This window comes from Astatotilapia calliptera, chromosome 22 (genome assembly GCF_964374335.1).
Source record: "Astatotilapia calliptera chromosome 22, fAstCal68.1, whole genome shotgun sequence".
Classification (NCBI taxonomy): Eukaryota; Metazoa; Chordata; class Actinopteri; order Cichliformes; family Cichlidae; genus Astatotilapia; species Astatotilapia calliptera.
In genome coordinates, this window is record NC_137442.1 from 25,212,237 (window position 1) to 25,239,976 (window position 27,740).

A 27,740-nucleotide genomic window follows, 5' to 3' on the forward strand; every position below is an offset into this window, starting at 1 on the left:
TCTGTCAGTCTGCCCCAGGGCAGCTGTGGCTACAACTGTAGCTGCCTCCACCAGTGTGTGATTGTGAGAGTGAATGAATAGTGGTATTGTAAAGCGCTTTGGGTGCCTTGAAAAGCGCTATATAAATCCAATCCATTATTATTATTATTATTATTATAATATTGGAATAGCTTTGGGGAAAAATGGTATTCCGACCCTATAGCAGATTTCCAAAGACTTTAAGATGTGGTTGCCTAACACACATTGGAGATGTTCAGATACTCAGAGTTGGCTTTGCCTTTACATTGCCACACGTTGGTATACCAGTAGTGGTGTATATGTCTGCTGATGATGAACAGTACATATATGGCAAACAAGCTTTCACGTAAGACAGAGGCAGTGGTGGCTAATATCATTCCTCCCACACGCCATCACCACTTTATCATATAAATACAGGCCACGTTCTGCACAGCATCTGTGTGTAGTCTACTGTCATCCATTCAGAGTATGTGATTGTAGCTCAGAAAGTGAATCCCCCTGAAGATGCCAGGAAAACTTTGTGAAACCCTTTCAAGTCAAAAATTACCAGTGGACCTAAATCCTGTCCACATAAAACCAGAAGGCTGAGTTCAAAAAATATATATATAAATAAAATCTTGGTGAAACACACTATTATTCAGTATTTCAGCATAGGAAAATGCAGCCTTTAATCAAAGCAGACAGCCAGCTATTAAGACTAAAGCACCCTCCCAAATGGACACACAAGTGTTATTTGTTTAGCATGAATGGACAAATGGATAAAGTCACTCTTTACGTTCACTTGGGAGCAGTTTTTTCCTGCCGTGAAAAATGATGAACGTTACAAAACCAAAGATTCGCTGTTGAACGAGTCGGAGTAGTAAGAAAAAGAGAAAAGAGAAGAAAAGATGAGACAGCTCAGAAGTATAGGAAACTTATGTGAAAAGTCAATGTATCTTTCAAGAGTTCATCAATCATCCATACACCAGCCTATGCATTCTTTATTCCTTTTTCTTCTCTTTCCCCTCTGCTTTAGAGGGAATATCTGCCCTGATCACCCCAAGTTTACCTTCCAGTGGCAGTCAAGGAGTACTCTTTGTCCCACCAAGCACTCCTGAATGCAATTTGTGGTCCATCTGCGTTCAGGTTTTTGTTGGGACAGCGTGCAGAAAGGGGGTTTTCACCCTCCACAAACGTGCTACCGTGTAGTCGTCCAAAATTCCAACCACATGTTGTTGGATGCAGATGGCCTATGCATTGGTTGAATGCTGGTTGTGTGATAAGTAGGTCGTAATAAAGAAGGGGCGCGCCAGCGGCATTCATTGGGGACCAGAGAAGCATTAAAAAAATCATCAAATATCAAAAATGAAAAGCAAAAACAGTGGCCGCAGTAGACGCTTTATTGTTTTTGACATTCGGTTTAACTTTAGCTGTTTGTAAGCTAGACCGGTTGTCAGATGTTTTTGCCACTGCCCCAATCTGACAACAAATACTCGCTGCAGGTAGATGCCGAATGCCTTCCCCGTAATTCTACTCAAGCGTAAAGGAGGTCATGTACGCCCACTGTGAATGACCATCATTCAACAGAGATTGTCGAGCACCAGCTATCACCCACCTATAGCGCAGTCTTGAGATTCCTTTCCAGGTGCATGAAGATAATGGTGGGGTGTGTGATGGTGAGGTTGGGCAGCGTTAGCGTTTAACACCTTGGCCCCCAGGACGACCTCCAAGGAGACAACCACACTAGGGGTTAAGTACCTGGGACTTCAGGTTCCATCAGTTGTTTTGGAGCTCAAGAAACTCCTTGGATAATAAGAGGTTAAACATCTTCTCTAACCTGAAGGTTGCTCTTTTCAAGGACTCAGACTACCATGACCTAGATGACTGAGAACCTAAATGGACATTAGCTCAATTGAAAACCCATTAAAATGACATTTTTAACCGTGTCTGGGCTTGCAGCACAGTCAGCCAGGACAGGACAAATTTCCTTCACTTAAAGTAATTCTCCAAGAAAACTTTAAAATGTTAAATACTATTAGACCTGACAACTCTCTAACGAACAGCAAACCAAACTGCATCATTCAGGAGCTCCAACTCTGCTGAACGATAAATATCATGAGTTACTTTTCTTTCAGGGCATTTTATGACTTGATCCGGTTGTAATGATCTCTTGATCTTTTGTCTCTTTTTTGTGTCTGATTATTACCGAGCTTAATGATACACTCCAATTTCCCTCCCACTTGTGCAATGGATGAATTCAAGTTTCTTTGTTTCCTTATTCTGTGATCCAGAAAATATTAGATATTATGTCATCAAATGACTTCTGTAACTGAACTGTAATTGCAAATGGGGGGAAATAATTGGTTTGTACAAACACATGTGAAGGTGAACATATTCAGTGCAAATTAAAAACATCTCAGTTCATGTAAAAAGTAACTGCAGATGGAGTGCACATGAACACCGAAAGGGAGCGCATCAGCTTTTGATGTGTGTGATCATCTCAGACATTTTAATGCTGGAGAAAACGACTTTGAAGTTTAAAAGGCTGAACACAGCTTCTAACAAGAGAAGCCTAGCAAGAAATGTGCTCTGTATCCCAAGATATCCCTTTCTAAAACTCTCAACTCTGTTCGAGTGTGAAAATCATGACGGACAACTGTGTGACACCCAGCTGTCACATTCCAAGAGGGAGCTCCATCGCTGGGTGATGTAAAGCTGACGGGAGATGCGTGTCATAATTTGCAGGGATGGCCAGAGCAATTTGACATGGAAGACGGACAGCACTCATCCTTCCTTTCCCTTAATAGCTCTGTGACCAGCTTCTGACATTGAAAGACACACGCACAGTCTCATACTAGCCCAGATTTCAATCCCCGACCCTATTTGTTTTATAGAAGCTATTTTTGCTGTGTTGCCCTGGGTTTTATAATTTCTCAGATTGAGAACATTCAATAAACATGCGGTCTTACAGCACATAATATAGCCTGAAATACTGTTTTCAGCATGCTCTATGTAACTTTTACATAACACACCCTTTTATTGTAAATGTCTGACTAGATTGTAAAGTAACTTTAAAAAAAAGAGAAACCTTTCCAGACTCTCACTGTGACTTCTGACACCCTGTGGACTAATTTCTGTGGGAGAGACTTTGGCTGTGGTGATGTGGTGCTTTTCAGTGCTTTGCCTCATTGCCTTTCTCCTGCTCCTTAAGTCAGCTGTGACCAATGCTAGCAAATGTTAGCTTTGAAATGGAGTCCACTAATTACCAACTGGTACCCAATGCAGACCATAACACAAACTCCAAATTAGGAGAAGACCCCCCCCCCCCACCAAACACTTATGTGTCATGTACTATTTTGCTAATTATGTTAGCGGGCAAGCAGGCTAAAGTTAGCCAGCTAGTTGCTGCATTGGTTATCAAGCAATTTCTTAGCATTAGGAGTTATTACCTAGGGTTTTTAAACATAATACTACTCTGTAATTACGTGAAACTATTCGACCATATTCAAAAATAGTCTTTCACCCCAAGCTACCCTCAAATGTCTTTTTTGCACTAGGTCAGATATAAAATCAGAGTTACATTTATTGCTCAACAAGGATGCTGTCAGCTGGCTAGCTGTAACTTAGCTAGACAGCAAGTATCTGAAATGGGTACCTTCATGAAGAACAAAAGTATGTTTTCTATCTAATGAATGTAGAAAAGTTTGTCTTTTTATAGAGTCGTTGTCTCCAACAATGAAAGCAAACTTGGTCGCAAAGTGGTTTACAGCAGCGGTCCCCAACCTTTTTTTGCACCACGGACCAGTTTATGTCCAACAATATTTTCACAGGCCGGCCTTTAGGGTGTCGCTGATAAATACAACAAAATAAAACCAGTACCGGTACCCAAAAAAAGAAGCTTTATTCATAGGGGCAATCGTGGCTCAAGAGTTGGGAGTTCGCCTTGTAATCGGAAGGTTGCCAGTTCGAGCCCTGGCTTGGACAGTCTCGGTCGTTGTGTCCTTGGGCAAGACACTTCACCCGTTGCCTACTGGTGGTGGTCAGAGGGCCCGGTGGCGCCAGTGTCCGGCAGCCTCGCCTCTGTCAGTGAGCCCCAGGGCGGCTGTGGCTACAATGTAGCTTGCCATCACCAGTGTGTGAATGTGTGTGTGAATGGGTGGATGACTGGATGTGTAAAGCGCTTTGGGGTCCTTAGGCACTAGTAAAGCGCTATATAAATACAGGCCATTTACCATTTACCATAACGCACGAAAAGACCCAGAGAAACAGAGTTAACGATAAAAACAATAAAAAATAATGATATAAACAGATAAAACCCCGTAAACCCTACATTTCACACCCGAGCCTCAACTCTCGTGGCCCAGTACCAAATGACTCATTGACTGGTACCGGTCCATGGCCCGGGGGTTGGGGACTGCTGGTATACAGTGCTTTGTTTTGGTCGCAGGCAGATTACCCTATTTGATCGTAGTTTCCATGGGGGATTACTTGTCTGCAAACGGAGACTGTTCCCTTCAGAGTACAAGGTTGTTCCTTTTGAATGACTTTGGCTGCATTCTCAGTTTCCAGTTTGTGTTGCACTTTTTCAAGCTTTACTGAGGGTAGGTTAGTAGTCAGTGTTTGTGGAGATGTTGGTGTCTTCCATGCAAACTGCAGGTGATCGCAGCAGTCTGATAGTAACTAAAGCTATCGCAAGGAGGTTTTTGGTACAACCTATTTCACCTAAGAACCTCCAGCAACCACCAGCCAACTGGTCAGGGAACACACATTTTTCCCTCAAGACCGGTGGTTGTATGTGCATGAGCAATGTGCACATGACGCTAAACAAGAAACCTCAATCATGCTAATTATGTTGCAGTACTAATTATCTTCCAGGAACTTTAACTTCCCCTTTTGAATTATCCTGTAATAGCTCCTGTAATGGTTTTTGTAATGGCTAATTATTTTTATTTTTATTTTATGTGGTAGTTTTTCCTGCCTGTTGATTCCTTTCTTTGTGTGCCTTCAGGTGTACCAGGGCCTGGACATTGTCACTAATAAGGTGACAGCTGAGGAGCGCAACCAATGCACACATCACATGATCGGCTTTGTGGACCCATTAGTGAGCACCTACACGGTGGTAGACTTCAGGAACAAAGCGGTGGCACTGATATCCTTTTTGGAGCCATGTGAAAGCATGGGAGCAGTGTTTTCCATAACACCTCTTACCGCATGTTACAACAATGCCCCACCCCAATTATCAAGTACCGGTAGTAACTGCAGAGAAAGAACTGATTTCACTCTTAGTAATTGATTTTTGTAAGTGTGCACGCATCCTTGTTTTGTCATTGTGTCTTGCTGCAGATGTTGCAGTGAAGATGAAAAGCGAGAGATCTCTAGAGACTGTATTTATAGAGGAGTCTCTGTGGTAAATCTACACACGGTCTGGGCAGTCACACCCTCCTGCAGACACTGGCCGTCACACAGATGTGGAGAGAGGAGGCGATAACTAGAGAGAGGGTATTAATAGATCAGGATGGGGTGCACGCACACACACAGACACTCGCTTTTCTCTCTCTCACCCTCACCAGCGCAGCGAGGGGATGCGGTAGCTCCAAGAATAGGCTCAGTGCACCGCGAGCCTGCTGGTGGGAAAGAGAGAGAAACGGGAAGAGATGAATACAGATTAGTAGAGCTGGAGGATTTTAACTGAAAATCAGGAAAAAGAGGAAGGAGTGTGCAAGATGGTTAAGACGCCTAATGGGTGTAATGACTCTTCATCAGCCATCAAGCCTTCTCTCTACATGCCGTTCACATAAACTCTCTCCTTCTGGACCTCCTCCTCTGTGGCTCTGTTTGCTCAGTTTTCCATCCCTCTTTCTGTTTTCTCCTCCCTTAATTTTCCTCGCTGTTTGCCGGCAGTCGCCCTCACTCCTCTGCAAGTGATGAGTGACGATGGCTGATGGGCCTTTATCTTGTTTGGTCGGGTATTTATTTAATCATCCCAGAGTGGAGAAAGTAGGCGACCAGAGGGAGGGAGGAGGGGAGAGAAGGCAAGGTGCAAGATGAGAGAAGATGCGACAGAAAAAGAGGGAGAAGGAATAAGGTGTGGCACACAGGCTCTGTCTGTGTGACCTGCAGGTTTTTTTGAAAGGGGACCTGTTATGCTTTTCTATTTTACAATTACAATTACAAAAGAGGTGGGACGAATTTAAATAAAAACAGAATGCAATGATCCTCTTCGCCTCAGTCCATTTTAAACAAGCTTTGCCCCAAAGAAGATGATGATGGTGCAGGATCATGTTCACATGCGGTTTCTTCTTTGCACGATGGAGCTTTAACCTGCAGTTGTGGATAGCACAGTGAGCTGTGTTCACAGTGACAGTGAGTCACTGTGAACACATTCTGATTAAGCTGAACTAAATTGCTAATATTAAGTTTACACCTCTGACATTTGTTTCAAAGCTGTCTACTTTTTGGTCTTTCAAAAGTTTCAGGTTGCCCAGGTGGAAGCATTTCTATTGCTTATATGAGTGGTTTGTCGCAAGCTGGGTGACACGTTAGCCAAAGTGCTAGCAGCATCCCCGACTAACGTGTGCTTCGCGTTAATGTGATATTTTAAGCTGGAAGTGTTCGGTAAAAAGAAAATTCCTTCTTGCACAATGTGCATAATACTTTATGTCGGTCGACTGTTCCGTCTTGTTAGTCTGTTAATACTCAAATTTCCCATCGAGGGGGCCAGTGTGCGTTTATCATCTACCAGACCCTGTGCACGAGAAAATGCTAATTTCCTGGTTTGAGACCGGATGTGGGGTTGTGCATTTCCGGTAGCTTTACTTTGCAGTCAATCGCTACTGCGAAGATTTACTCCAAAATCATGTCCAAAACTCGAAAACAGAAAGATTGCGTTAAGTTACAAAGAGCAGAAGGTGGGAACACTCACTGCTGTTGTGTCATGAAAAAAATCTAATGATCAATTTTGACGTTTAAAGAGTTTAGATCGATCAGTTGATTACGTCACTCAACACAAGCAGAACTGCATCACTGCAGCAGAAGACACATCGTCCACATTCAGAAGCACATCTCTGTATAGTGACTGGTCTTATGATTTAAACAGGCAAATGTTCAGCATTCAAACTACAGGTGAAGAATAGTCAAACCAGATGTTTCCCGTTAAGTCGATATCAGCTAGTCAAGTACACACCTACACAACATGTTAACAAACCGTGAAAAAAAGCCACACAAAAAATGAATCATTGCTGGTAAGGGTTTCTATACATTAGTATTTACGAAGGGTATGTTGTGACTTACCTTCAAAATTACAGTGGTCCCTCGCTATAATGCGGTTCACCTTTCACCTCGCTGTTTCGCGGTTTTTTTTAGTGCAAGTTTGCATGCTTATTTTTTTTTATGTCACATGGTGTCCTGTGTCCTGTGTCCTGATCGCTGCAGACGATCTCCTCCGTGACGTCTCTCCTGTACAGTACAGAATCGCTGCATCGATCACTAGCAGTGTGACTCTGAAGTGCAGTGCTGTATGTCCACGATGTCCACGAAACGTTTTGCACCGTCAAAAAATAAAATTGGCTACTTGATTTCACCTATCGCTGGTTATTTTTAGAACATAACACCCGCGATAAACGAGGGACAGCTGTTTACAGATACTGAGAAATATAACATTTGAATCCCTTTTCTCTTTTGCTCGGAGGTGCGGGGGAAAAAATATCGACAAGTCGATGAACATCATTTACAGATATATTGGGTAAATGCCCAAGACATCTATAGAAATGTAAATCGCCGCTTGATTCATTCATTTGCTAAACTTGTTTTGGACCGTAAACCAGGCGCGAATAGGACACCGGAAACAAAGCTCCCCACAGGAGTTTCCGCACCGGAAGTAGCATATGCTAACGTGCACATAGTCTATTGAGCTGACTTTTTTTTTTTTATTAGTAAAATTAACATACAGACAAAATGCACCATATATTACACATTTAGAGAATAAACATTCCTTACATATTAGCAACTTTCATACATAGGAAAAAGAAAATATAAAGATGGGGTCACTTAATTTAACAGAATATTAACTCACTAAATCAAAATCTTCCACAAAGAAAACAAAAAAAGCAGCCTTTTTCTTTTTAACTAAAGTCAAAGATTTAACCAACAGGTTTAAGTCGTTTTTCCAGTACGCTAGCGTTGGTTTGGTCTTAAAAAAACGACATTTATTTATAAATTGCTTGCACAAGATTAATAACACATTAACACCATAATTAGCTTTCTTTTCTTTCAAAAACACTCCAAACATTATCATATTTAAGGTAAATGGGGTAATTTGAATCCCACTGGAATAAAGCCAGGTATGAAAATCCAACCAAAATATTTGTATGAAATTGCACAAAAAGAATAGATTGTCCAAATCCTCCTCTTCTGTTTCACAAAATACACAATTACCAGTTTCTATTTTGAATCTATCACCAAGGAGTCTATTTGTCGGGTAAATTTTATTCAAAATTTTAAATTGGACTTCTTTCCCTTTAGAAGGGATAGGGAAGGTGATATAATCAGTTCTTATTTTTTCAATTTCTTCCCTTTGGAAATCTTTTAATATGTAATTACGTCTACTATTGAGCTGACTGGTTCAGCTGCCCGTCACTACCAGATCAACTGCTCATTTGCACATGTTCGAAGGTAACTCTACTTGGACAAACTGCCCGAAATGCGTTGACGGAAACATTTCAGGGATTTTGAGCCATTCTGCACTCCAGATGCGTTAATTGTGTTATTATTATTATTTTTTTAAATCACGTTAATCGTGATGATGGCGTAATCTGTGATAACGCGTTAATATTTGGCAGCACAAATAAAAATACAAACAAATTTCATGTATCCATCCATTAAGTCCAATAATATTTGAGTGTTTTGAAATACTACTGATGCTGTTAACTTCAACAGTAGCATAAAGGGAAAACCCAGAATTCCTGAAATACTGGTTCATAAAGTTTTCATTAGGAATATGATGTATTCACTCTTTCTACCTCAATTAAACAATAATGATATTTTTAATTACTTTAGATTGTACATGAATGCACAACAATGTCCTGGAATTGTTAAGCCATGCAAAATACGCTGGGATAAACTTCTTCCTTGACACATTCCAACATAGATGACATGCACAAGAGGAACAAACTGCCAATCATTGTTGGAGGAACAAACTATTACATTGAGTCTCTGCTGTGGAAAGTCCTGTTGGACACTGGCGTAAGTGTCATAGATGCTCAACTTGAATACACCGCTCTCTGTCCTTTCTGTCTTTTGTACTGTTAATCTCTTAAATGTATAAATGTCTTATTATCTTTACCCATTTTACTTTTGATAACAACATTAAGCCAGAGTGCTTAAGCTTTCGCAGCTTGAAGATAATGTAATATTTCACTTTAGTTTCATTTCTTCATGCTGCATAGTCATTTACTGTTAATAAAACTGCCACGGGTGCTTTTTCTCATCTTAATCTCTGTTTTCATTGCACATTACTTCTGACTCTAGGCACCGCTCTAAACGGACCTTGTAATGTGTTAAAGATTTGGAAGCAGGAGCTTAATGGCAGTGTTCGAGGGCAGGTTTTGCAAATACAACTTGTCTCGCAGCAGGAGAACGAGGAGCCGGGGGACGGAGGGGATGGGTCTCCGAACAGGAAGCTCGAGCTCGAGAAACTGGGAGGAGCTGAGTTGCATAAACGACTGGCCGAGGTGGACCCCGATATGGCTGCCATGTTGCACCCAAATGACAAGCGCAAGATAGCCAGGTGATACAGCTGGTGAAGGGTAATCTGTCAGTTTTAGTGATGTGGATGTTGTGTTGGGGCATGTGTTGTGCTCCATGATGTGTAGCATGCACTCTGGCCTCAGGTTAAGTTACCCAGTTCTTTAATATGAGCTGGTAAGGATGATCTTTTCCTCTTAACCTGAGCACACAGCCACAAGTTTGGTTTCGATTTAAATCTCAACAGGTCGAGAGTTTTGGTGTGTTGGTTTTTGAAGCTCACTTTGAAAGTATCCTGGTGAGAAAAGGATTGAGAGATTGTTTGTTCTTCATAATTATTTGTATTTTTTCTTGTTTTATGTCTTCATTTTTCTGAAGGATATGCCCCTAGTGCAGCAATAATGAACATTCTCACCACTTTTAAATTGTATTCTTCATTTGACCGGATTGTTATGTAATTTCAGTTTACCCTCCCAGGCCTTATAAACAAGGAGTTCAATAAAACTTCATAGTACATGTGGATTTCAAGTGTTTGATTTGAACTTAAAACTTACACAGGAGTCTGCAAATCCACAAAGAGACGGGGATTCCACATAGCCGCTTGCTGGAGGAGCAGAGGGGGCAGGAAGGCGGTGATGGTCTTGGGGGGCCGCTAAGGTACAAAGACCCCTGCATCTTCTGGCTGCATGCTGACATGGAGGGTAAGGAGGGAGACTTGTAGATGTGCTCTTTGTGTGGGGGAATAAAACAAGCTTTGAAATGTGGAAAGTGTCTTTATTTCCATGCTACATTTGTCATATCTACTTCTTTCTGTCCTTCAGCTCTAGACAAGCGGCTGGATGCTCGTGTAGAAGATATGTTGTCTGCAGGAGTGATACAGGAGCTTAGAGACTTCCACATCCGATACAATCGACAGAAAATCCAGGACAACAGGTAAGGAAATAAGGTGAGGTGTCCGCTCACCTGAATGAACGCAACCAACCAGATCCTGTTCATCCTGATGGTTTTTTAGGTTATTTGTTTTTTTTTTCTCCTGTCAAAGAAATATGCTGTTCTAGATAAAGCCCACAGTGTTTAGACTTCTGTTCTTGTGGGACTAATATTATTCTAGAATGTCCAGTAATTATTAATAATAAGGGATAAGCCTATTTATGTCTGACGCTACCAGGGGAGTCTAGTATTTTCTGCTAATTACTTTAGTGCCTCCAAGAATTTTAATTCCATGCTGAAGATAACTCTATAATTGTATTCTTGGATTGTACTAGAAGAATTTTTATGATTAACAGCTCAAAATAATCCTTTTTTTATACAAGCTTTGGATTGGTTCCTTTCTCACTTGCCCCCTTTTCCCCTTTTGTGATTGGCTACCTCTCACAAACAGAAAGTTATAGATTGGTGGGGCTTCTGTTCCCACAGCTAGTGCTACAGATGTCCATAATCCTGAGATGACTATATTAATGATATGTGCTCTCATTGACATCATAATTCAATAACCATCTTCAATAAGTTAAACTCAACTGGCCCTATACAAAAATATGTTTTCTTGAAATTAGCTTAAAACAACATTCTCTGTCAGAAACAATGCCGAATTAACCCTGAATAAATTAAGGCATGCTGAAGATAATTTCCATCTGATAAACAAAAATTAATGTGGAGTAGAGTGTAGAATTCTCAAGCGATCTGTTAATATTAGCGCAGGTTAGCTAGGTTTCAGTGTAAGCTCATTTGATGCTAACTTTAGCTGAGGCTTGTTAAGAGGTAGAAAACAAAATATGTTACCATATTTGGAAAAGATGGTAAAATGGTAGCGCATGGGAGTCAACACTACAAGGGGTTGCTAGTTTACAGTATACTGTAAATTAAAAGTTAGCTTGCAGCTAGCACTGTTAAATCAATTGAGATGTTAATTTTGGGAGGGGAAAAAGGAAATTAAATTATGAAACTGAAAATTAAGAGTTGTCATTTTTTTAAGCCTTTCATAGTTTTCACCATTTTGTTTAGTACAGCTTGTGCATCATTAGCTAACACTAGTATTAGCTAGGTAGCTCATGGCTTGCTCCAGGCTAGCTCCGGGCTATAAGTCAGAGCTGATAGAAAATTAGCATACTAGTTGGCCAAGTTATAAAAACATCAGATTCTAAGGACAGCAGTTTTTGACATTTGGCTTTATTTTTTTCTTTGGAGTTGTGCTTCTGTTTTTTTTGTTTGTTTCTTTTTTGGGGGGGATTGCCTTGCAGTGTTCTCAGGTAAAAGCACTAATCTTGCTTAATTGACAAGACAGATTCTTCAGGGTTTATTTTTATGTTCAGCAACACTTTCTTTGGCAGCAACTATTCCCCACTATCTCTACCAGGACATTTTTAGATTTAGCTCTAGCAGCTACCTACTCACCATATGCTGCAATACACAAGATAACCTGCATTTTATTTATTGTATTCAGTTTCCATATGGTATTCGGATTTTTTATATATTGTTTCCAAGTAGGCAGGTAAAAAACGATTCATGCTATTCTGAGATTTAACATTCGTTGTCTTTATTTTGTATCTACATCACTACATTACATTTTTGTTAACTTTGTCTTTCCATGTCCTGTGTGTGACATGAAATGTGAAGACCAAAAAGAAAGAGAGATGTGAACACTGCTGTGTGTCTCTGTTGGCAGTCGATATTGATAGTGTATGATGGGGTGTGGCTGCAGGGAGTTGATGCACTGGTGGAACGTTGCCCAGGAACCTTCCGGTTCCCCTCCCTTTCGTTTATTTCATCACCCTATCTCACCTCCCTCGTCCTCCTCCCTGTCCCTCCATCTCTGCCTCTATTGCCCTCTGAGCAATCTGATCATCCATGCACTTTACCCCCCCCCCCCCCCCCCCCCTCTCTCTCTCTTTCTGTCTGTCTTTCTCTGCTTTGCCCTCATGTCTCCATCCCCAGCTGGCTGCTGTGGCCAGACATCAAGGTCAGATCTCCACCCCCTTCCCTGCCTCCCTCTCTTCCTCTGTCTTTCTTTTCCTCCCTCCATTGACTCTACATTTCCTGTGCTCAGACACTATTCTCAAATTTCTGTCTCTGCCTGTCTAGCCAGATTTATTTTTGTTATTTCCTCTTGTTGTTTCTCTTACAAGCCTAGAAATTAGGGACCTGAAATAATCCTTTTTATTCTAATATTTGCTGTGCAGTGTATTTGAGGAAGAGAATTAGATAAAAGCAATTTTGTGTGTGTGTGTGTGTGTGTGTGTGTGTGTGTGTGTGTGTGTTTTATTATAAAGATATCTTATTTGCATTTCAATGTAGAAACCTTACCTGCAAATAACAAGTAAAAGGACACAAAGTGCAAAATGTTATTATTCAGTTATTAGTTCTGATATCTGGTACAAATATGGGTGGATACTCAGTTAAGCACTTCTTACATCTTCAGACATCAGCTAGTGAAGGTGAAAATTCCCATAACAGGTAGTCGCCAAAGTAGGATGCTCTTTCGCTATGTGGATTTGCTAGAATCTAAGCCCAGACTGCACATATGGAGCATTTCTAAGCAATAATCAGACATTTGTTTCATACTTGGCAACTCCGTCATCACTTCGTATCAAGAATTTGTCCTGCAGTGAAGCATAAAGCTCCACTCCACTTGTTTGCACTTCTTGATTATGTATTGAAGCTGGAGGGATGTCTCAGGGAATGTTTTCTATTTTCTATAGGATTTCTGATTAGGGCTGCTCAATTAATCGAATTTTAATCACGATTACGATCTGGGCTTTCAACGATCATTAAAAATGACTGAGCCGATTATTAGCCCCTCCCTAATTTATCCGCGACACCTTAAAGGCCGGTCCGTGAAAATATTGTCGGGCATAAACCGGTCCGTGGCGCAAAAAAGGTTGGAGACCGCTGATTAAGAGGACCCGAGGGAAGCTCGGAAAGCTAAGCAGAAGTTATTTGGAGAGTGACTGCCGTTGGTTGAAAAGAGAGTTTAAAAAAAAAAAAAACTTCAGTGGTGTTGCACACTATTTTATATTATTTTTTTAAAGTCATTGTTAACCCTTTAAAGCCGGTCAGAGCTGCACGCTCCGTTTTGCGTAACTATTGTTAAATCCCTGTAGAACCTGAACCATGTAAGCTAGCGCAATAATTTGTTTTGCATATGAAACCGGAGGAGTTGTACTTACATCTGATGCCATCAGCTTGTCCTCGGTCACGGTTTCGTTCCACATATAGCTTTGCAAAAATTGCATAAAAAGCGCTTGCAGGAACAAAAACATAATATTCCAGAAACACGCTTTGCCGATCTGATCAGCTGTTCGTAACACTTCCCACAGTGAAATGATGCACATGCTGTTTTCTTTGCAAATCTGCATCATAGGATTGTTTTTTGTTTTTCCTGCAGTATATAAAAATTGCTGTATCTCCAAAATAAAACTATGAAGACACTCAAAATAAATTTCCTGTTGTTGTAAACTATTTTTTGCAACTTTATTGTATTTAAAGTTTTGAGGGATAAGCCTCTTAAATTTCTCCAAGTAGAAATATATGTAAACAAAACAAAAGCGATTTTCAATTTTTTTTGTAGTTTATTGCACTTTTTTGCAATTTATGTAATTACTATGGACTTAATGCATACATATTAAAATATGGGCTATAACAGTTGTATTGATGTATAGCAACTTGAAATGCTCCCACAAATGGCACTACAGCATGTAAAAAAAAATAATATAAGCTCTGGTGGACTTGGTTCTATAGTAGGTCTTAAAGGGTTAAATAAATATCGTCAAATAATCGTGATCTCAATTTCAGTGAAAATAATCGTGATTATCATTTTTGCCATAATCGAGCAGCCCTATTTCTGATTATCACAAAAACAAGGTCATAAAAGTTTGACATGTGACTGTTTTGTTCAGACAGGCACAAATTCATCCCCTCACACTTGGCGATGGTGGGAATGAAGAACGCCCTTTTAACAGGAATCGGTCTCACAGAGGAACGATTTTTAGTGCTGACTGCAGTCACAAGAAGTAAGATTGTAGCGTTACAAACGCTACAATCGGCGGCCTATTTTGTACTGCTTTACAAAAGCTAAAGTATTTCCGGTCAGTTTCAGGCTGCCTTGTCTAAATAAAGGAAAACTGGAAAATAATCAGATGAGAATGTATTTTACAGATATTGTCACAGCAGTTATTCTGCTACTGCTAGCACCTGGAAAAGCCTGATTTAGCCTTGAACTGGCTGCAGTGCTCAAATTGGGGTGGTGTGCTCTGACATTTACTAAAATGCTCCGTCTGGCAAGTTCACCAGAGGATTCTGCCCCAGCCTTGTGTCAGCCCTGGTCACCATACTGGATTTTTAGTAGCCATGGGTCCCTCCGTCTGCTCGTGTCATTCTGTCACTTTCTCTCTTGAAGGGCTTCACATCTGTTCGCTAAGAGTTTAGGAAGCGACAGAGAGATGGAGGAGGAAAGGATGAAATGAGTCACCAGCGAGTGTATAAATATCAAGTTGAAGGCCGAAAGCTTTTATGTTGATGGATAATGTTTCCTCCTCTCCTCTCCTCTCAGTCAAGACTATCAACATGGGATTTTCCAGTCGATTGGTTTTAAGGAGTTTCACGACTACCTGACGGCTCCGGAAAGCAGCACCCAGCAGGAGAAAGACTCTCTACGAGACAAAGGTTAGAGAAACACCTGATCAAAGTCACTCAGATGGAGTTGGATGCACTGGCTGGTGGACTGCTGATCAACCACAACAATCAGGTTTTGTTTTTTGTTTGTTTTTTTTGTCCTCCCTTCATTTTGTGCTTCATCTAACGACCAGCTTGTTTTTCACTCACTCAGGTATAGAAGCTTTGAAGATAGCTACAAGGCGTTATGCCCGCAAACAGAATAAATGGGTCCGCAACCGCTTCCTCAGACGTGAGTACCATTCACCCATGCAGTGAGTGTGTGAGTCGGGTGTGGGGGGTGTATTGGTGCTGCAGACAGATCCTTAGCAATCACAAATAAATCACATGTAAGCACAATCAACTCATTGATTTCTGTTTTAAAAAACAAAAGCCTCGATGGAAACCATAAACTGTGGCTTCAGTTTCCTTATTTGGTGAACATCTAAATCCAAGTTTTATTTTTGCAAAATGATTTTACGGTTTGAAAACATCCCGTGTAGCTCAGCAGGGAAAACCACAGCATTCATTTAATCACTGGGACAAAGTTAGATTTGATTTTATGCAGCATGTGCGCACTACTGTGACGTAGTGATTGGATAATGTTTCAAGATCCATCCCCAGCGCACACCTGCAGATAAGACCTGTGAAAGCTTCAACCCCCTGTGCTTCCAAATGCATAGAAATGAACTTCAGTGTTTGGTTACCTGCCAGAGCAGCTGCCACTGCAGAACGGACAAGACTGCCCACCGCAGCCAAAATCAACCTGAGATTGGAAAGTGGTGATTTGCCACCGTGAGTCAGTTTAAAGTGTAGAGAGTGCGTAAGAGCAGAGTGTGTAGTGCGTCTCTCTTCCCTTGAAAAGGAAACCTGGTCCCACCGGCAGCATGCCCTGCAGTAACCCTGCCTCCTAATCCTGTTAGGCCCAAGTGGCTTAAGGCCACGCCAGGCCCTAAACCTCAATACCCCTCTTTCTGACCGCCTGCCTACCCGCTGCACACGCCATATGGACTACATCACATGTGTGCACGCGTCTGTCTGTGTTGCAGCTATAATCATAGAAACATGCAGTAATCTGTCTAAGATTGTCTACTTGTGTTCACGTGTGTGCTTTTAAGTGTGTCCTGCCTTTAGACAATCCATATAACACTGCCCCCCTCTTACACACACACACACACACACACACACACACACACACACACACACAGACCCTGCTTAGACTGTGCTCTGTCTGCTGCATCAGGCCTGAAAATGCAGGTGGCAGCAGAGGAGATTAGCTCTCCTCAAAGACCTCAACCTCCCATCCAATGAAGTCTCAGAGGAAATACGTTTGCTTTGTTAAATTTGTGGATGTTATGATCAGAACTTTGTTGGTATTTTTTTTTTTTTTAATTTATGGACCATGATCGTTTTTATTCACTGGATTAGAGAAATATAAACCAGAGCAAGAACAGCATCAATCAGGCAAACATCTCTTTGAGTCAGACCAAGAGTAGCTATAAAAAGTAGTCCCTTGGAAATATGTGCAGCAGTAGTCTACTGTAGCATTTACTGAGGACTGCATTTTTGCTTGCTTTATTTATTTATTCTTTTTGTTTCAAAGAGTTGAGTGTACAAGTTACAGCAGATAACAAGAACTTTCTAAAGTTTTTAAAGTATAAAGATATTGGTCTCAATTTTAAGGGTGACTAGACAAACGGATATACTAAGAAAGTATCTTTGTTGTGAAGATAAACCATCCCTGGCGTCGTGTTTCTTCTGGTAATACACACAAATTTACCAGGAAGTCCATTTGAAGAAACACATCAGTCATTTGAAGGATTTTTGCTGCGAATACCAAAACACTGCACAGTTAAGTTATCACAAGGAAGAATTTGAAGGACAGCCTTTTTGACAGGCACCAGATAAATGGCTTGAAGAAGGCCTTCGTGTTACTAGATAAGAATGTACAAGCTCATATTTAATTACCCAATGCACCAGCCTTGTAGGGTGGCTTTGCTGCAAAAGCTGAGTCATGAGGGACTGTGTTGCCGGATGACCTTCTCTGTTTGTGTGGTTCTGGAAACATGTTGTTCTTGCTGTTGACTCCATTGACGTTGTTTTTGTCGGTGTCTGTGCAGAGATGGTAAAGTGTTTCATTGTTACAGATCAGGACAGAATTATTTGGCGAGATTTACAGTTCCACACGCACTGAAGCGTCCTCACTGCATAATACTTCCAGCACCGTGTTTCACTAAGGGGGGTGGTGTTCTTTGGGTTGATTGCCTTCTTTCTGTAAACATAAGCAGCGTCTAGTTCTAGTTTCGTCTCATCTGACCAAAGGATGTGCAATATTCCAGTATTGCATAATCTTTCTCCAGGCTGCCTTAGCTATTTCAGTCTGGCTTGAAGGTGTCGCTTCTGAGAAGGGAAGTTTTTCTTCTTCTGTAGCCTCACAGTCCATTCCTGTGCTGGCTTCTAGTGACTGTCTTTTTTGAGACTACAATTCCCAGCTAGATTAAGTCATTCACTTGTGTTTGGCATTGGTTCTGGAGTCTTTAGGCATATCTCTCACTAGTTTCCTTTCCAGATTCTTTGAAATCTTTCACTTCCTGCCTCTCCTAGGCTTGTTCTGTCCTGTGTGGCTCACTTTGAATTTCTTGATGATACTTTGACTCCTGTTCCTGACACGTGGAAACGCTGTAATAATGTTTTGTATATGTCCTACTTTTTGAGCATCACTTCTTCTTTTTCTAAAGCCCAAAAATGCCAAAAAGTCTATTTTTGGCACGATGCTTTCCCAAGTGACAGTTCAAAGACATGCTGAAGTTTTTAGACTGTTTAAATTGTAAAATAACTCTTAGTTTTAACTTGATTTTACACACTTTGAGCATTACAAAGGTAACGCGCATCAGCTTTTGTTTACAGCTGGAGTTTTTGTATCATTGGGATCCAGTCAATTCTCAGTGTCAGTAACTAGCAGAATACTGTTGGCTGTAGGGCAGCGGGGCGTTTATTGTAAAATCTGACCCAGTTCCTTTGAAAATAAATCAATCTACAGGCTGTTGGAGCCAACCAAGAGAGTTGGGGAAGGTCTGAGTTAGTCACATCTGCTCAGATAGTAAAAACACACATATTAGATTAATTAAAGATTTGCCCAAGGACAGCCCTGTAATGCTACCCCTGGTTGGGGGATGCCCCTAACCAAAGTTTTGCTCTCATCCACCTTTCTGTTCTGCATCATCTCCGTTGACCTCTCTGTCTTGCTCTGACTGCTGACCTCCTTTTCTGTTTCGCCCGAGTCCCACACATGCCCGCACAGATGCCGGCAGGCCTCAGCTGAGCAGGCTAATCTCTTGAAGCGTTACAGAGCTGCTGGGAATGTGCCCCGACCACACAAACACGGGCAACAGGGTCGCTGGGGTCTGCGCAGACCAACCCAGGCATGCAGAAACTAGTGGGTCAAAGGGAAAGACAAATTGAAAACGACAGAGCCTCAGTCAGGCTAACAATGAAGTAGATTAAAGAAGCTAGAACATAATCTGAATGCTGACTTTATATGTAGGCTGAATCACATGCCTCGAAGGCACAAGTTTAACCCAGTTTTACGGTTCACGTTTAGTAGCAAATGTCAGAGCGAGAGTTGGTGGGCGTTCAGTGCTTTAAATACTTCTCAGCAGGATACGTGGTTGTTGATGGACTCAGCTCTGGTTGCTTGCTGTGAGGATTTAAGCACCAGGTCAGCCAGCTTAGAAGAAATCAAGCTTAATTTGACTTGCCTTTATTTGGGGCTGTGTGTGGGTGTACACCTATAGTGTGTGCGTGGCGAGGGGGGTGGAGTTAATTAGTTGATTTAATTACCCTTAAACTACATAGTAATCTGAGGTTATATTCCTTTTATCAGGTGCTGAATCTAATGCAGATGAGGCAGCTCCCTCTGTTTAGTAAAACTCCCACAAGGCAGGCATACAAGTGCAAACAGCACCTTGTAACCAGGTTACGCAGGTGTAGTTTGACCAAGGCCTCGTGAGCGTTAAGTAACAGGGGGATAGGTGTCTTTCAGTCCCAGGAGTAAATGAGTGAGTGAAGGATGGATGGAGGGCGACTGAGAGGAATGGCACATGGACGGCTGGGTTGGTTAAAGAAGGGAGAGTAATTTGATCCAGCTGAGGCAACAGGTGTGGGGTGAGTTTACACCCTTGTCCACTAGCAAGTGTGAAACCTTCATGAACTCTTTCTCTCTCTCTCTCACACACACGCGCACACACACACACACACAAATAAATAAATGCAATCTCATACCATGGATAAAAACAAGACTGTGTTGTTGTTGCCAAAGAGACCTCTCTGTGACCTCCGCTCAGCAGACGGGCAAGATATGTTTAGGCGGAAACGTCAAACGCTGATGAGAAATCTAAAATCTTATTTTGCTGAGGTGAGGTGGGGAAGAGATGGTGTAATAAGAAAAAGACTCGTCTCTACTCCTCAGAACAAATATAACTGGCTTGTCATAGAGGATTCAACCGCTACGCCGCAGTGGCTCATACAAATGCCACAGGGTACATGTGAATCAGGAGAGACAGTCATTCATTACAAAACACATCTGCCATTGTGAAAAACATAGAGTGACTTATAGTTGTGTCTGTAAGTATTTGGACATTGCCAGGTTTTTGGGGTTTTTTTTGTAATTTTGCCTCCTTTATGGGGTTTAATGGTTTATGAATTCCATCCATTTGTATTCACAGTCCCATTGTCTGAGCCACAAAACTATCTGGGCAGTTCACTGTCTATGTCAGGGGTGTCCAGCTCCAGGCCTCAAGGGCCGGTGTCCTGCAGGTTTTAGATGTGTCCTTGATCCAACACAGCTGGTTTAAATGGCTAAATGACCTCCTCAACATGTCCTGAAGTTCTCCAGAGGCCTGGTAATGAACTGATCATTTGATTCAGGTGTGCTGACCCAGGGTGATATCGAAAACCTGCAGGTAACCAGCCCTTGAGGCTTGGACTTCCCCACTCCTGGTCTATGAACTGTGAGAGCAGTAATGCTGACCCAAAATAGTTTGCCCATTTAAAAAAAAAAAAAAAAAAGTAGGTGAAGGATGCTAAAGTCTTCCGTATAAACAATTGGTGCCACTTGTTGTTTTTTTCCACTTACGAGAAGTTGATCTCTTGTTCATGCAAAGTCCAGGAACTGCTAGCCTGCACTCTTAGCTCATCTTCACACTTCACAGCTAATTAAAGCAAAGCGACTTCCGCTGCACTTTTCGGTTAATGCGGCAGCTTCTCTCGCACACTTTAATTTCTGTGGAGTGTGAGGCTGCTGTTTGCTGTTGAGCGATGTGTCAAAGAACTTTTAGGAAGATCCAACTGCATTTACAGATTTGCTTGCCACGCTTCTCCTCTCTTCTCTTTGAAACGCACTACTGTACTTTGCACTTGGACTCTGAGGTGTGTCCAGTGTTGGTGAACGGCCTGAATGATTCGGTGTAGTTTGATGATCAGTTTCAGCTTTGTGAATCTACATGACGTGTTCATCCTGCTGCAGGCTTTAATTCTTATGATAGTTACAGCCAGAATATCAACCAGAAATCTGGGGAAAAAAACACATTACGTAAAAGTTATAAATTAATTTGCGTGTCACTGAGTGGAAAAAACCCCAAGCAAAACACGACTCAGTATTTGGTGTTTTTGGTGCTGTGGTCCCAACTGCCTGCAGATCATTAACAAGGTTCTCCCGTGTAGTGTTGGGCTGATCCACCATGTTTCTCATGATCATTTGTAACCGATTGATCGATATGATTGTAGTCAGTCTGTGGTAGCCGGAAATGTGGGGACCTAATACTTCTTTAGAGAATGTTTATCTCTTTAAGAGTGTGCAAATAAGCTGCATTAATCACCAGTATACTGCGCTCTCATTGGTAGCGGTTTCAACTGCTCACCTTGAGGCTGAGATAAAGTTTTTCTCAAAATCTGCTTACTTCTCATCACTAATAGATTATGTTCTGCTCCTACTTTCTGTGATCTGAGGTTACCATGTCACTGTGAATGCTTCCTGTGTGAGGATGCAGCTTAATGTATAAGAGCTTAGATTTTAGATTCCCTCATTCCACAAAAAATCCCCAGAAATAAAGTCCACTCTTTACAGATCCCTACCTCCCAAAGGAAACTTGAACCAGCCGTACTCAACCTGCTTCAGAAATTCGATCACAAACAACAGTTAAACGACGGAGCTGAGTGAGACGAGAAGTGGAAGAGGAACTTTAGGAAAGGGGAAGGAGGCTGTTGAGTCAATAGCGGCAGCTGCGGTGTTCCAGTGTGGGTGGCAGCCAAAGAAGCACAGCTGGGCCAGGGGACATCGCGCTGAGGCTGGTAGCGGAGCTTTTATAGCAAAGCACACACAGCCGCACATCCTCACTCAGCAAACACAAGGATAACACAGCAAATGACTTCTCGCCCGCTTGTTGCAACAGGTGGACGACTGTTTCAACACGCGCGCACACACCCGGCGCTGGCAGGCAGCTGCCCAGCGACAGATTCTGCTCCTTATTGTTGGCAAGGCCATCTCCCCTGTGCACTCGAAAGGCAGCGCTCACGCTTGTGTTTTCTCCAAGTGTGCGTGCGCGCGCCCACACCGACCACCCCGCCCTTTGTCCCTTCGGCATTTCTTATCAACTCTCATTCGAGATGTTGCGGATTAGCGGGGTTAAATTTCACCAGATCCCAAACGAGAATCATTGTGGAGCATCTGGCAGCCCACCGTACAGTATCTCCCCTTTTATTTACCACCGCTCCACTCTGCCCAGGGGGGAGGTTAGCGACTGCAGAAGGGAATTGTAGGAGGGTGCTGAGAGAGATAAAAACACAAAGTAAGGAAACAGATAGTGTCAACAGGAGGGCGCAGAATGCCCACTGCTGAGGTGAAGTAAATATTAGAGAACCTGAAGGCGAGATCGCCAACTCTGCATCTGGTGCAGGTACGCCAGGTGACACTTGCTGCCGCCGCCACCTGCCTGGTATTGTGCCGCCAACACAAAAGACTTACCTCCACACTCACATGGAAGAACCATGCAAATAGAATCAGAGGCTTTGATTAACAGTAACTGCTGTTTGACAACACACAGACAAGCCCGACTGAGTTGAGGACAAAGTTTTGAGGATAAGTGGTGCACACAGATAAGAGGAGGGGAAAAAACACATGCTGTGAAGCCAAATGATGCAGGTGCAGGGTGAGATTCTGCTATTAAGGAACCTTTTGTTTGTTTTTGCATTTGAACCTTGTGTCAGATTAATTTAAGCACAGCTGGTCTCAGCATGAAAGAATAAAATATGTCACGTGTTTAAATCGCTGACTGCAGATTAAGCCTACAATATGCAAATTTCACCCAGTGGCAGTTGAACTGCAGTTTGTACCAAGAGTGAATTGTAAGTGTAGAGCTGCCGGGTGTGGCTGTATGGGGACTCATTGTTCCCACACACACACACACACACACACACACACACACACACACACACAGCGCCACAGTCAGTCCTCTGACAAAGTCAACACTGTTAGTCATACAGTCAGGACTCTGTGTCTCTCTGTGATAATGGAGGCCCAGACGGCTCCCAGTGGAGTTCAGTCTATAGGATGTCTGCTGCCCTCAAATCCACAGTTGACTTTGTGTAGAAAGGATTAAGACATAATTGAGTTGGCAAACAGCGCTTTATAGGTTAATGGGATTCGCTTACCTGAGAGTGTGAGCTTAACACACATATATTCTAATCAGACTTTGAGTTACCAAAGTTGGAAAACCAGAACAACCCCAGATTCACACGTTCTGTAGATTGTCCAGTTTGCCTAATTTAAAATGAGTTTTTCTAACCTCTAACTAACTGGGGACATAATGGAGTGGCTACAGAGATGATGTGTTATATATTATTCCTTTGTGTTTAAGGTGTCGACAGTCTAACGTTTATTTTTTTTAAATTGCATTCAATGTAAAAATTATATGCATTGCATGCAGAAGTATGCAATGTGGTTTTGTTGTGTTTTGATGGAAAAAAGGGAAACGGCTGCAGTGACTGTGACCTGCAAACATGCAGGGTAATGCAGTATATGAGGCAAAATCAGAGGTTGCTAGTGGTTGAGGTGAAAAGCAAACATTGTCCAAAGAAGTGTTGAGAGAGAGCTCCAGAAAGCCTGGAGAACCATTTCCTCGAAACCACTTTAAACAATTACACGAATGTCTGGCTCCTTGGAAGCAGATTTTTTTTATTTATTTATTTTTAATGGAAGGATTTTGCACAGTACTGTACATTTGACCCATTCATTAACATTTACCGCCATCCACCATGTTTTTCTGTAAGCTTGGCAACTTATAGACAAAAATGTTCTCCGGCTTTCCGACTTGTCGTTCCGGGCATTTTCGCAAATTTTCCCTCTCAGCCAACCGAACCGAACATGAAGGCGCAAAAGCACAACCAAATCCCCGAGCTGTAAGCTGTCGAGTTGTATTCTGGGTAATGTAGGCTCCAGTTTTTAGCATGAAGAAGGTTTGAAATAAGGTTCTGCTGCACCTGCACGTTTGTTCAGTCATGGTTGCTGCTGTCTCATCTGGAGTCAGGTTGGTTTCTTTTCGCTGCGTCGTGTCTGAGTACAGCCTCAGAGTTTGCGCTTCTCTCGTGCATTCAGACCGCAGTCGTAACCTTGATTCCTTGAAAAGATAACCATCTAGCTAGCTTTGAATGTCATTTAAAACCCTGTCTGTTTGTATTTTCTAACCATCTGGAGGAAAAACTCTTTAGTACAATAAAAGGAAAAAGTGAAGACAACTTGTGTGACAATGTGTCGTAGTGTGCACTGAAAGAGTCAAAAAATGGAGCTCAGACTCTTTTTCTTTTTTTCTGTTTTCCTGCTCATTTATTTAATCATTAAAAAGTTGCATCTGTTAGAAGTCACTCTCTGCAAGTTGCACCGATCTAAATTTCCACGGTACGCCTTGAAGGGCAGCGGCTCTGGATGCAGGCGAGCGCTGGGATAGACAGAGACAGGAGCGGGGCAAGGTCTGGTGCTGCCGTTGCGTTCCCGGGGCCTGGCCCGGAGACTGCTGACTGATGCAAAATAGAAACACGGGGGTGGAAGAGTTTGAGGGTGAGACAGTGAGTGAAAGCTGAAGCGAGACTGATGGCGGGAGAGAAAGAGAGACGGCGCACAAGACACGAGGGTGGGAGGAAGGAGGGGGGAGACATTATCGAGCCAGTGTGAGTCAGCAGGTTGATGGAGCTTCAGGGTGCGGCTCCAGCACATCGCCGCTCCTGTGCGTTACCCAGTTTGAACTGGCCTGTCTCAGCCGTTGTAGTTTGCAGACAGACCCTCCGGAGCTTCATTGTTTTATTTATATATTTATTTATTTATTTATTTGTGTACAATGAGCACTGTCACTGTCAGAGGTCTGAAAGTTTTTTTGTCAAGGCTTTTTTCCCCTCCACCTGTTTATTAAAAATAAATCGTTGGAAACACTGAATCCAATATCAAATCAAGTCCTCGTTGTCCTTGTCAAATGTATAAGTGTGTGTTTTTGACCTTTCTGTGTGTATGTGTGTACAGGACCAGGGGACAACATCCCTGCAGTGTATGGCCTGGATGTGACGGACGTGTCACGGTGGGAGGAGACGGTGCTGGACCCTGCACTGCAGATACTGGACAGCCTCAGTAAGGTGGGGCCTCAGCAGTCTAAAGTGGCAGCTTCCTGTTGGCTGCTTTCATCTGGTGCTGTGGAATCTTTCTCTTTTACTTCAGTTCCTTTCGCTACTCTTTATCATTCTTTATCTTTTCATTGCGTACTTTGTGGTTTTACATTTCCTTCCTTTCATCCTTTTGCCATTAGTGTGTTCCTCTCCTTGTTTGCTCTTATTTATTCCTCCTTTTGAGCATATGCCCTTCTTCCTTGGATTTGCCTTATTTGGGCTTTTTTTGTCCCATTTTTATTAATTTTTCCTTTCTGCGATTTCCTAATTCTTTTTTGTCCTTCAGTTGTCAAAGGGCGATGGCGTGTTGTTGCCACACCGCCAGGCGGGTGGTGTGGACACCCGAGTTTGTGAATAATATAATTTGAGAACGAGGCAACGTAGAATTTTAAAATTGACATCACGGATGAAACTATTAAAAATGTTTGAATCTCAGTGACCTCGATGTCAAAGTCTAGTTTGTTCTTTGGTTGAAAAAGGAAAAAAGGCCTTTGTTTGTATAAAATTGTCTTCTGCAACACGTTTGCTGTTAGCCGAATTTAGGTTACTTGTTTGCTTGTGATATTTAGCATTACCAAACTGCTTGTTTTTCCACGGTTCACCCATCCCAGTGAACTCCACTTGTCAACCATTCAGCATTCCGTAGACTCATACATCTCTCCATTACAAGATCTTGGAGGATCACACAATCGGGCACATTTATGGAACCATAAATCATGCTTTACTCTGCTGCCTATCTGATGTTCTGCTTCCGTTCCCTTTTTTGTTCCCTAAAAGTTTGTTTTAGCACATCATAAATATTTTTTTCAGATTTAAAACCTTAAAAAAACCAGACTTTTTTCGCTCCACTTCTCAGCATGAGGAGCCAGCTATTGCACCAGTCAGAGCGCAGGGGGCGGAGCAGAGAAACAAGCGGAGCCACCACACGTGTGACCTGTGTGACAAAGTGATCATCGGTGACCTGGAGTGGACAGGTGAGGCATAAGCATGTGGGGGGGAAAAAAGCTGAATGTGAATATAGACGTTTGCTAACGATACTAACATGTTCATCAAAGCACCGAGGACAAGCAAACTGAGAAGTACTAAAGAAGTCGTACCATGTTATGTATTTGACTGTTTAGCGCTGCCTTAAGATTCTGTGGAGATTCATGCCCAGTGCCAAAAACAGATTTCTTTTCTCTACATGCTCACCTGATCACCTCTGGGCCCTGTTGCACCAAGTCTTGTGACTTGGCCTCTTGGTGACTTGGTCTGTTTCTCTGTCTGTCTTGCTAAATATATCCAAGGCGTGTCGTTTATCCTCTGTACCCGCAGCTCACCTGAAATCCAAGAAGCATCACTATCATGTGAGGAAGAAGAGGAAGTGCGATCCATCCTGTGACCAGTCGCAGAGGTCCAGCGCACCTTCCGACTCTGCAGCAGAGACTCTTTTAAAAGACTCTTGTGATACTGTTGCTCCGGGCAGCGGTGATCAGGACTCTTCTGGGACGACACATGAGGAAGTACCAGTGACTCTTTAAAAAGCCTGCACTGACTCTGATCCACATCCATCTTCACTCAGGTCTCCATCCAGTACTTATATGATTAATTCCTGGTTTCCATAGGATCGAATTTATTTATTAATTCCTGAATTCCAACAAAAAATCCCTCCTTCATAGATGCTGAAGCCCTCGAGCTTCAGGTTCTTGCAGCATTTTTTTTTCTTTTTCTTTCCAGTAGCAACACAGACCGAAGTGAATGAAGTACATGATTTATGGCGTGTGCAGGCAAAGAATAAAAAAAACAAATCATAATTTATTTTTTAACACTGCCTGAAAATCTAATGTAAATTTTAAGAGAGGTTTATTTTTCTATTTTTTAAGACTGTGCTGTATATACCACAGCTATGGACTCTCTAGTTTGTCAGCATTTCAGGCTTCAGGACAGATTGTTAGTATTAGGCCCGGTCACCTTTATTTCAAATAAACTCCCAAAGTTTTCTCAGCTCATGCTCCGAACCTGTAATCTTGTGACATAAAATATTTTATTATTAAACATATTTTTATTAAACTGGAAAAAAAAAGTCTCTTTTTGGAATTTCCCAAAACTTTATAGAGAATTCAAATGAAATGAGCACTCAGAGCGCGCACTAACAATGAAGGTCAAGGTCAAATGCTTAGCCAACATAGATACTGTTGTCTGCTGAGGCCTAGTGTATTGTTGTGAAGTTGGTAAATGATCCATAAAAAAGATTGTGGGTAATATGAAGTTTTTGCTGATTTACTGAACAGCTCGTGCTGGTTTTGGGGTCTACCATCACGCAAAACTTGAAGATGATATCTTGAAAACTGTGGATGCTACACCGTTACAGACAAACAGAACTAATTACATACACGTTTAGGGGGCGAAATCGGGGGGGACACGGACTTAACGCTATAGCATTGACAGTAAAGACAGCTGTGGACCTCCAGCCTCCACCCACTGTGGAAGACAGAGCCAAGCTGCAGCAGACTCGGGTCTTTTAGGAGACTGCAGCCATGCAGAGACCCTGATGGACTGCCAACCAACTCACACGTCACCCCATGTGGTCAGGTGAGAGACCCTCGATGACATAACGAGTCCTTCCCCAGGTTTACCTGACGATAACTTCTTTAGGTGATCGGACGCTCTCC

At 42.2% G+C, this 27,740-nt stretch overlaps 1 protein-coding gene across 1 annotated transcript in view; it reads left to right on the top strand.

Annotated features, from left to right (window-relative positions):
• Nucleotides 1–27,151, top strand: part of trit1 (tRNA isopentenyltransferase 1) — a 46,688-nt gene extending 19,537 nt beyond the window's left edge. The window contains exons 2-11 of the mRNA XM_026155996.2: nt 5,006–5,146; nt 9,139–9,237; nt 9,624–9,781; nt 10,297–10,439; nt 10,560–10,671; nt 15,284–15,396; nt 15,560–15,637; nt 24,950–25,059; nt 25,946–26,063; nt 26,404–27,151. Coding sequence (XP_026011781.2) covers nt 5,006–5,146; nt 9,139–9,237; nt 9,624–9,781; nt 10,297–10,439; nt 10,560–10,671; nt 15,284–15,396; nt 15,560–15,637; nt 24,950–25,059; nt 25,946–26,063; nt 26,404–26,609 — 1,278 coding nt within the window. The 3' untranslated portion in view covers nt 26,610–27,151. The remainder of the gene's footprint in view (nt 1–5,005; nt 5,147–9,138; nt 9,238–9,623; nt 9,782–10,296; nt 10,440–10,559; nt 10,672–15,283; nt 15,397–15,559; nt 15,638–24,949; nt 25,060–25,945; nt 26,064–26,403) is intronic.
• The last annotated feature ends 589 nt before the right edge of the window (nt 27,152–27,740 follow it).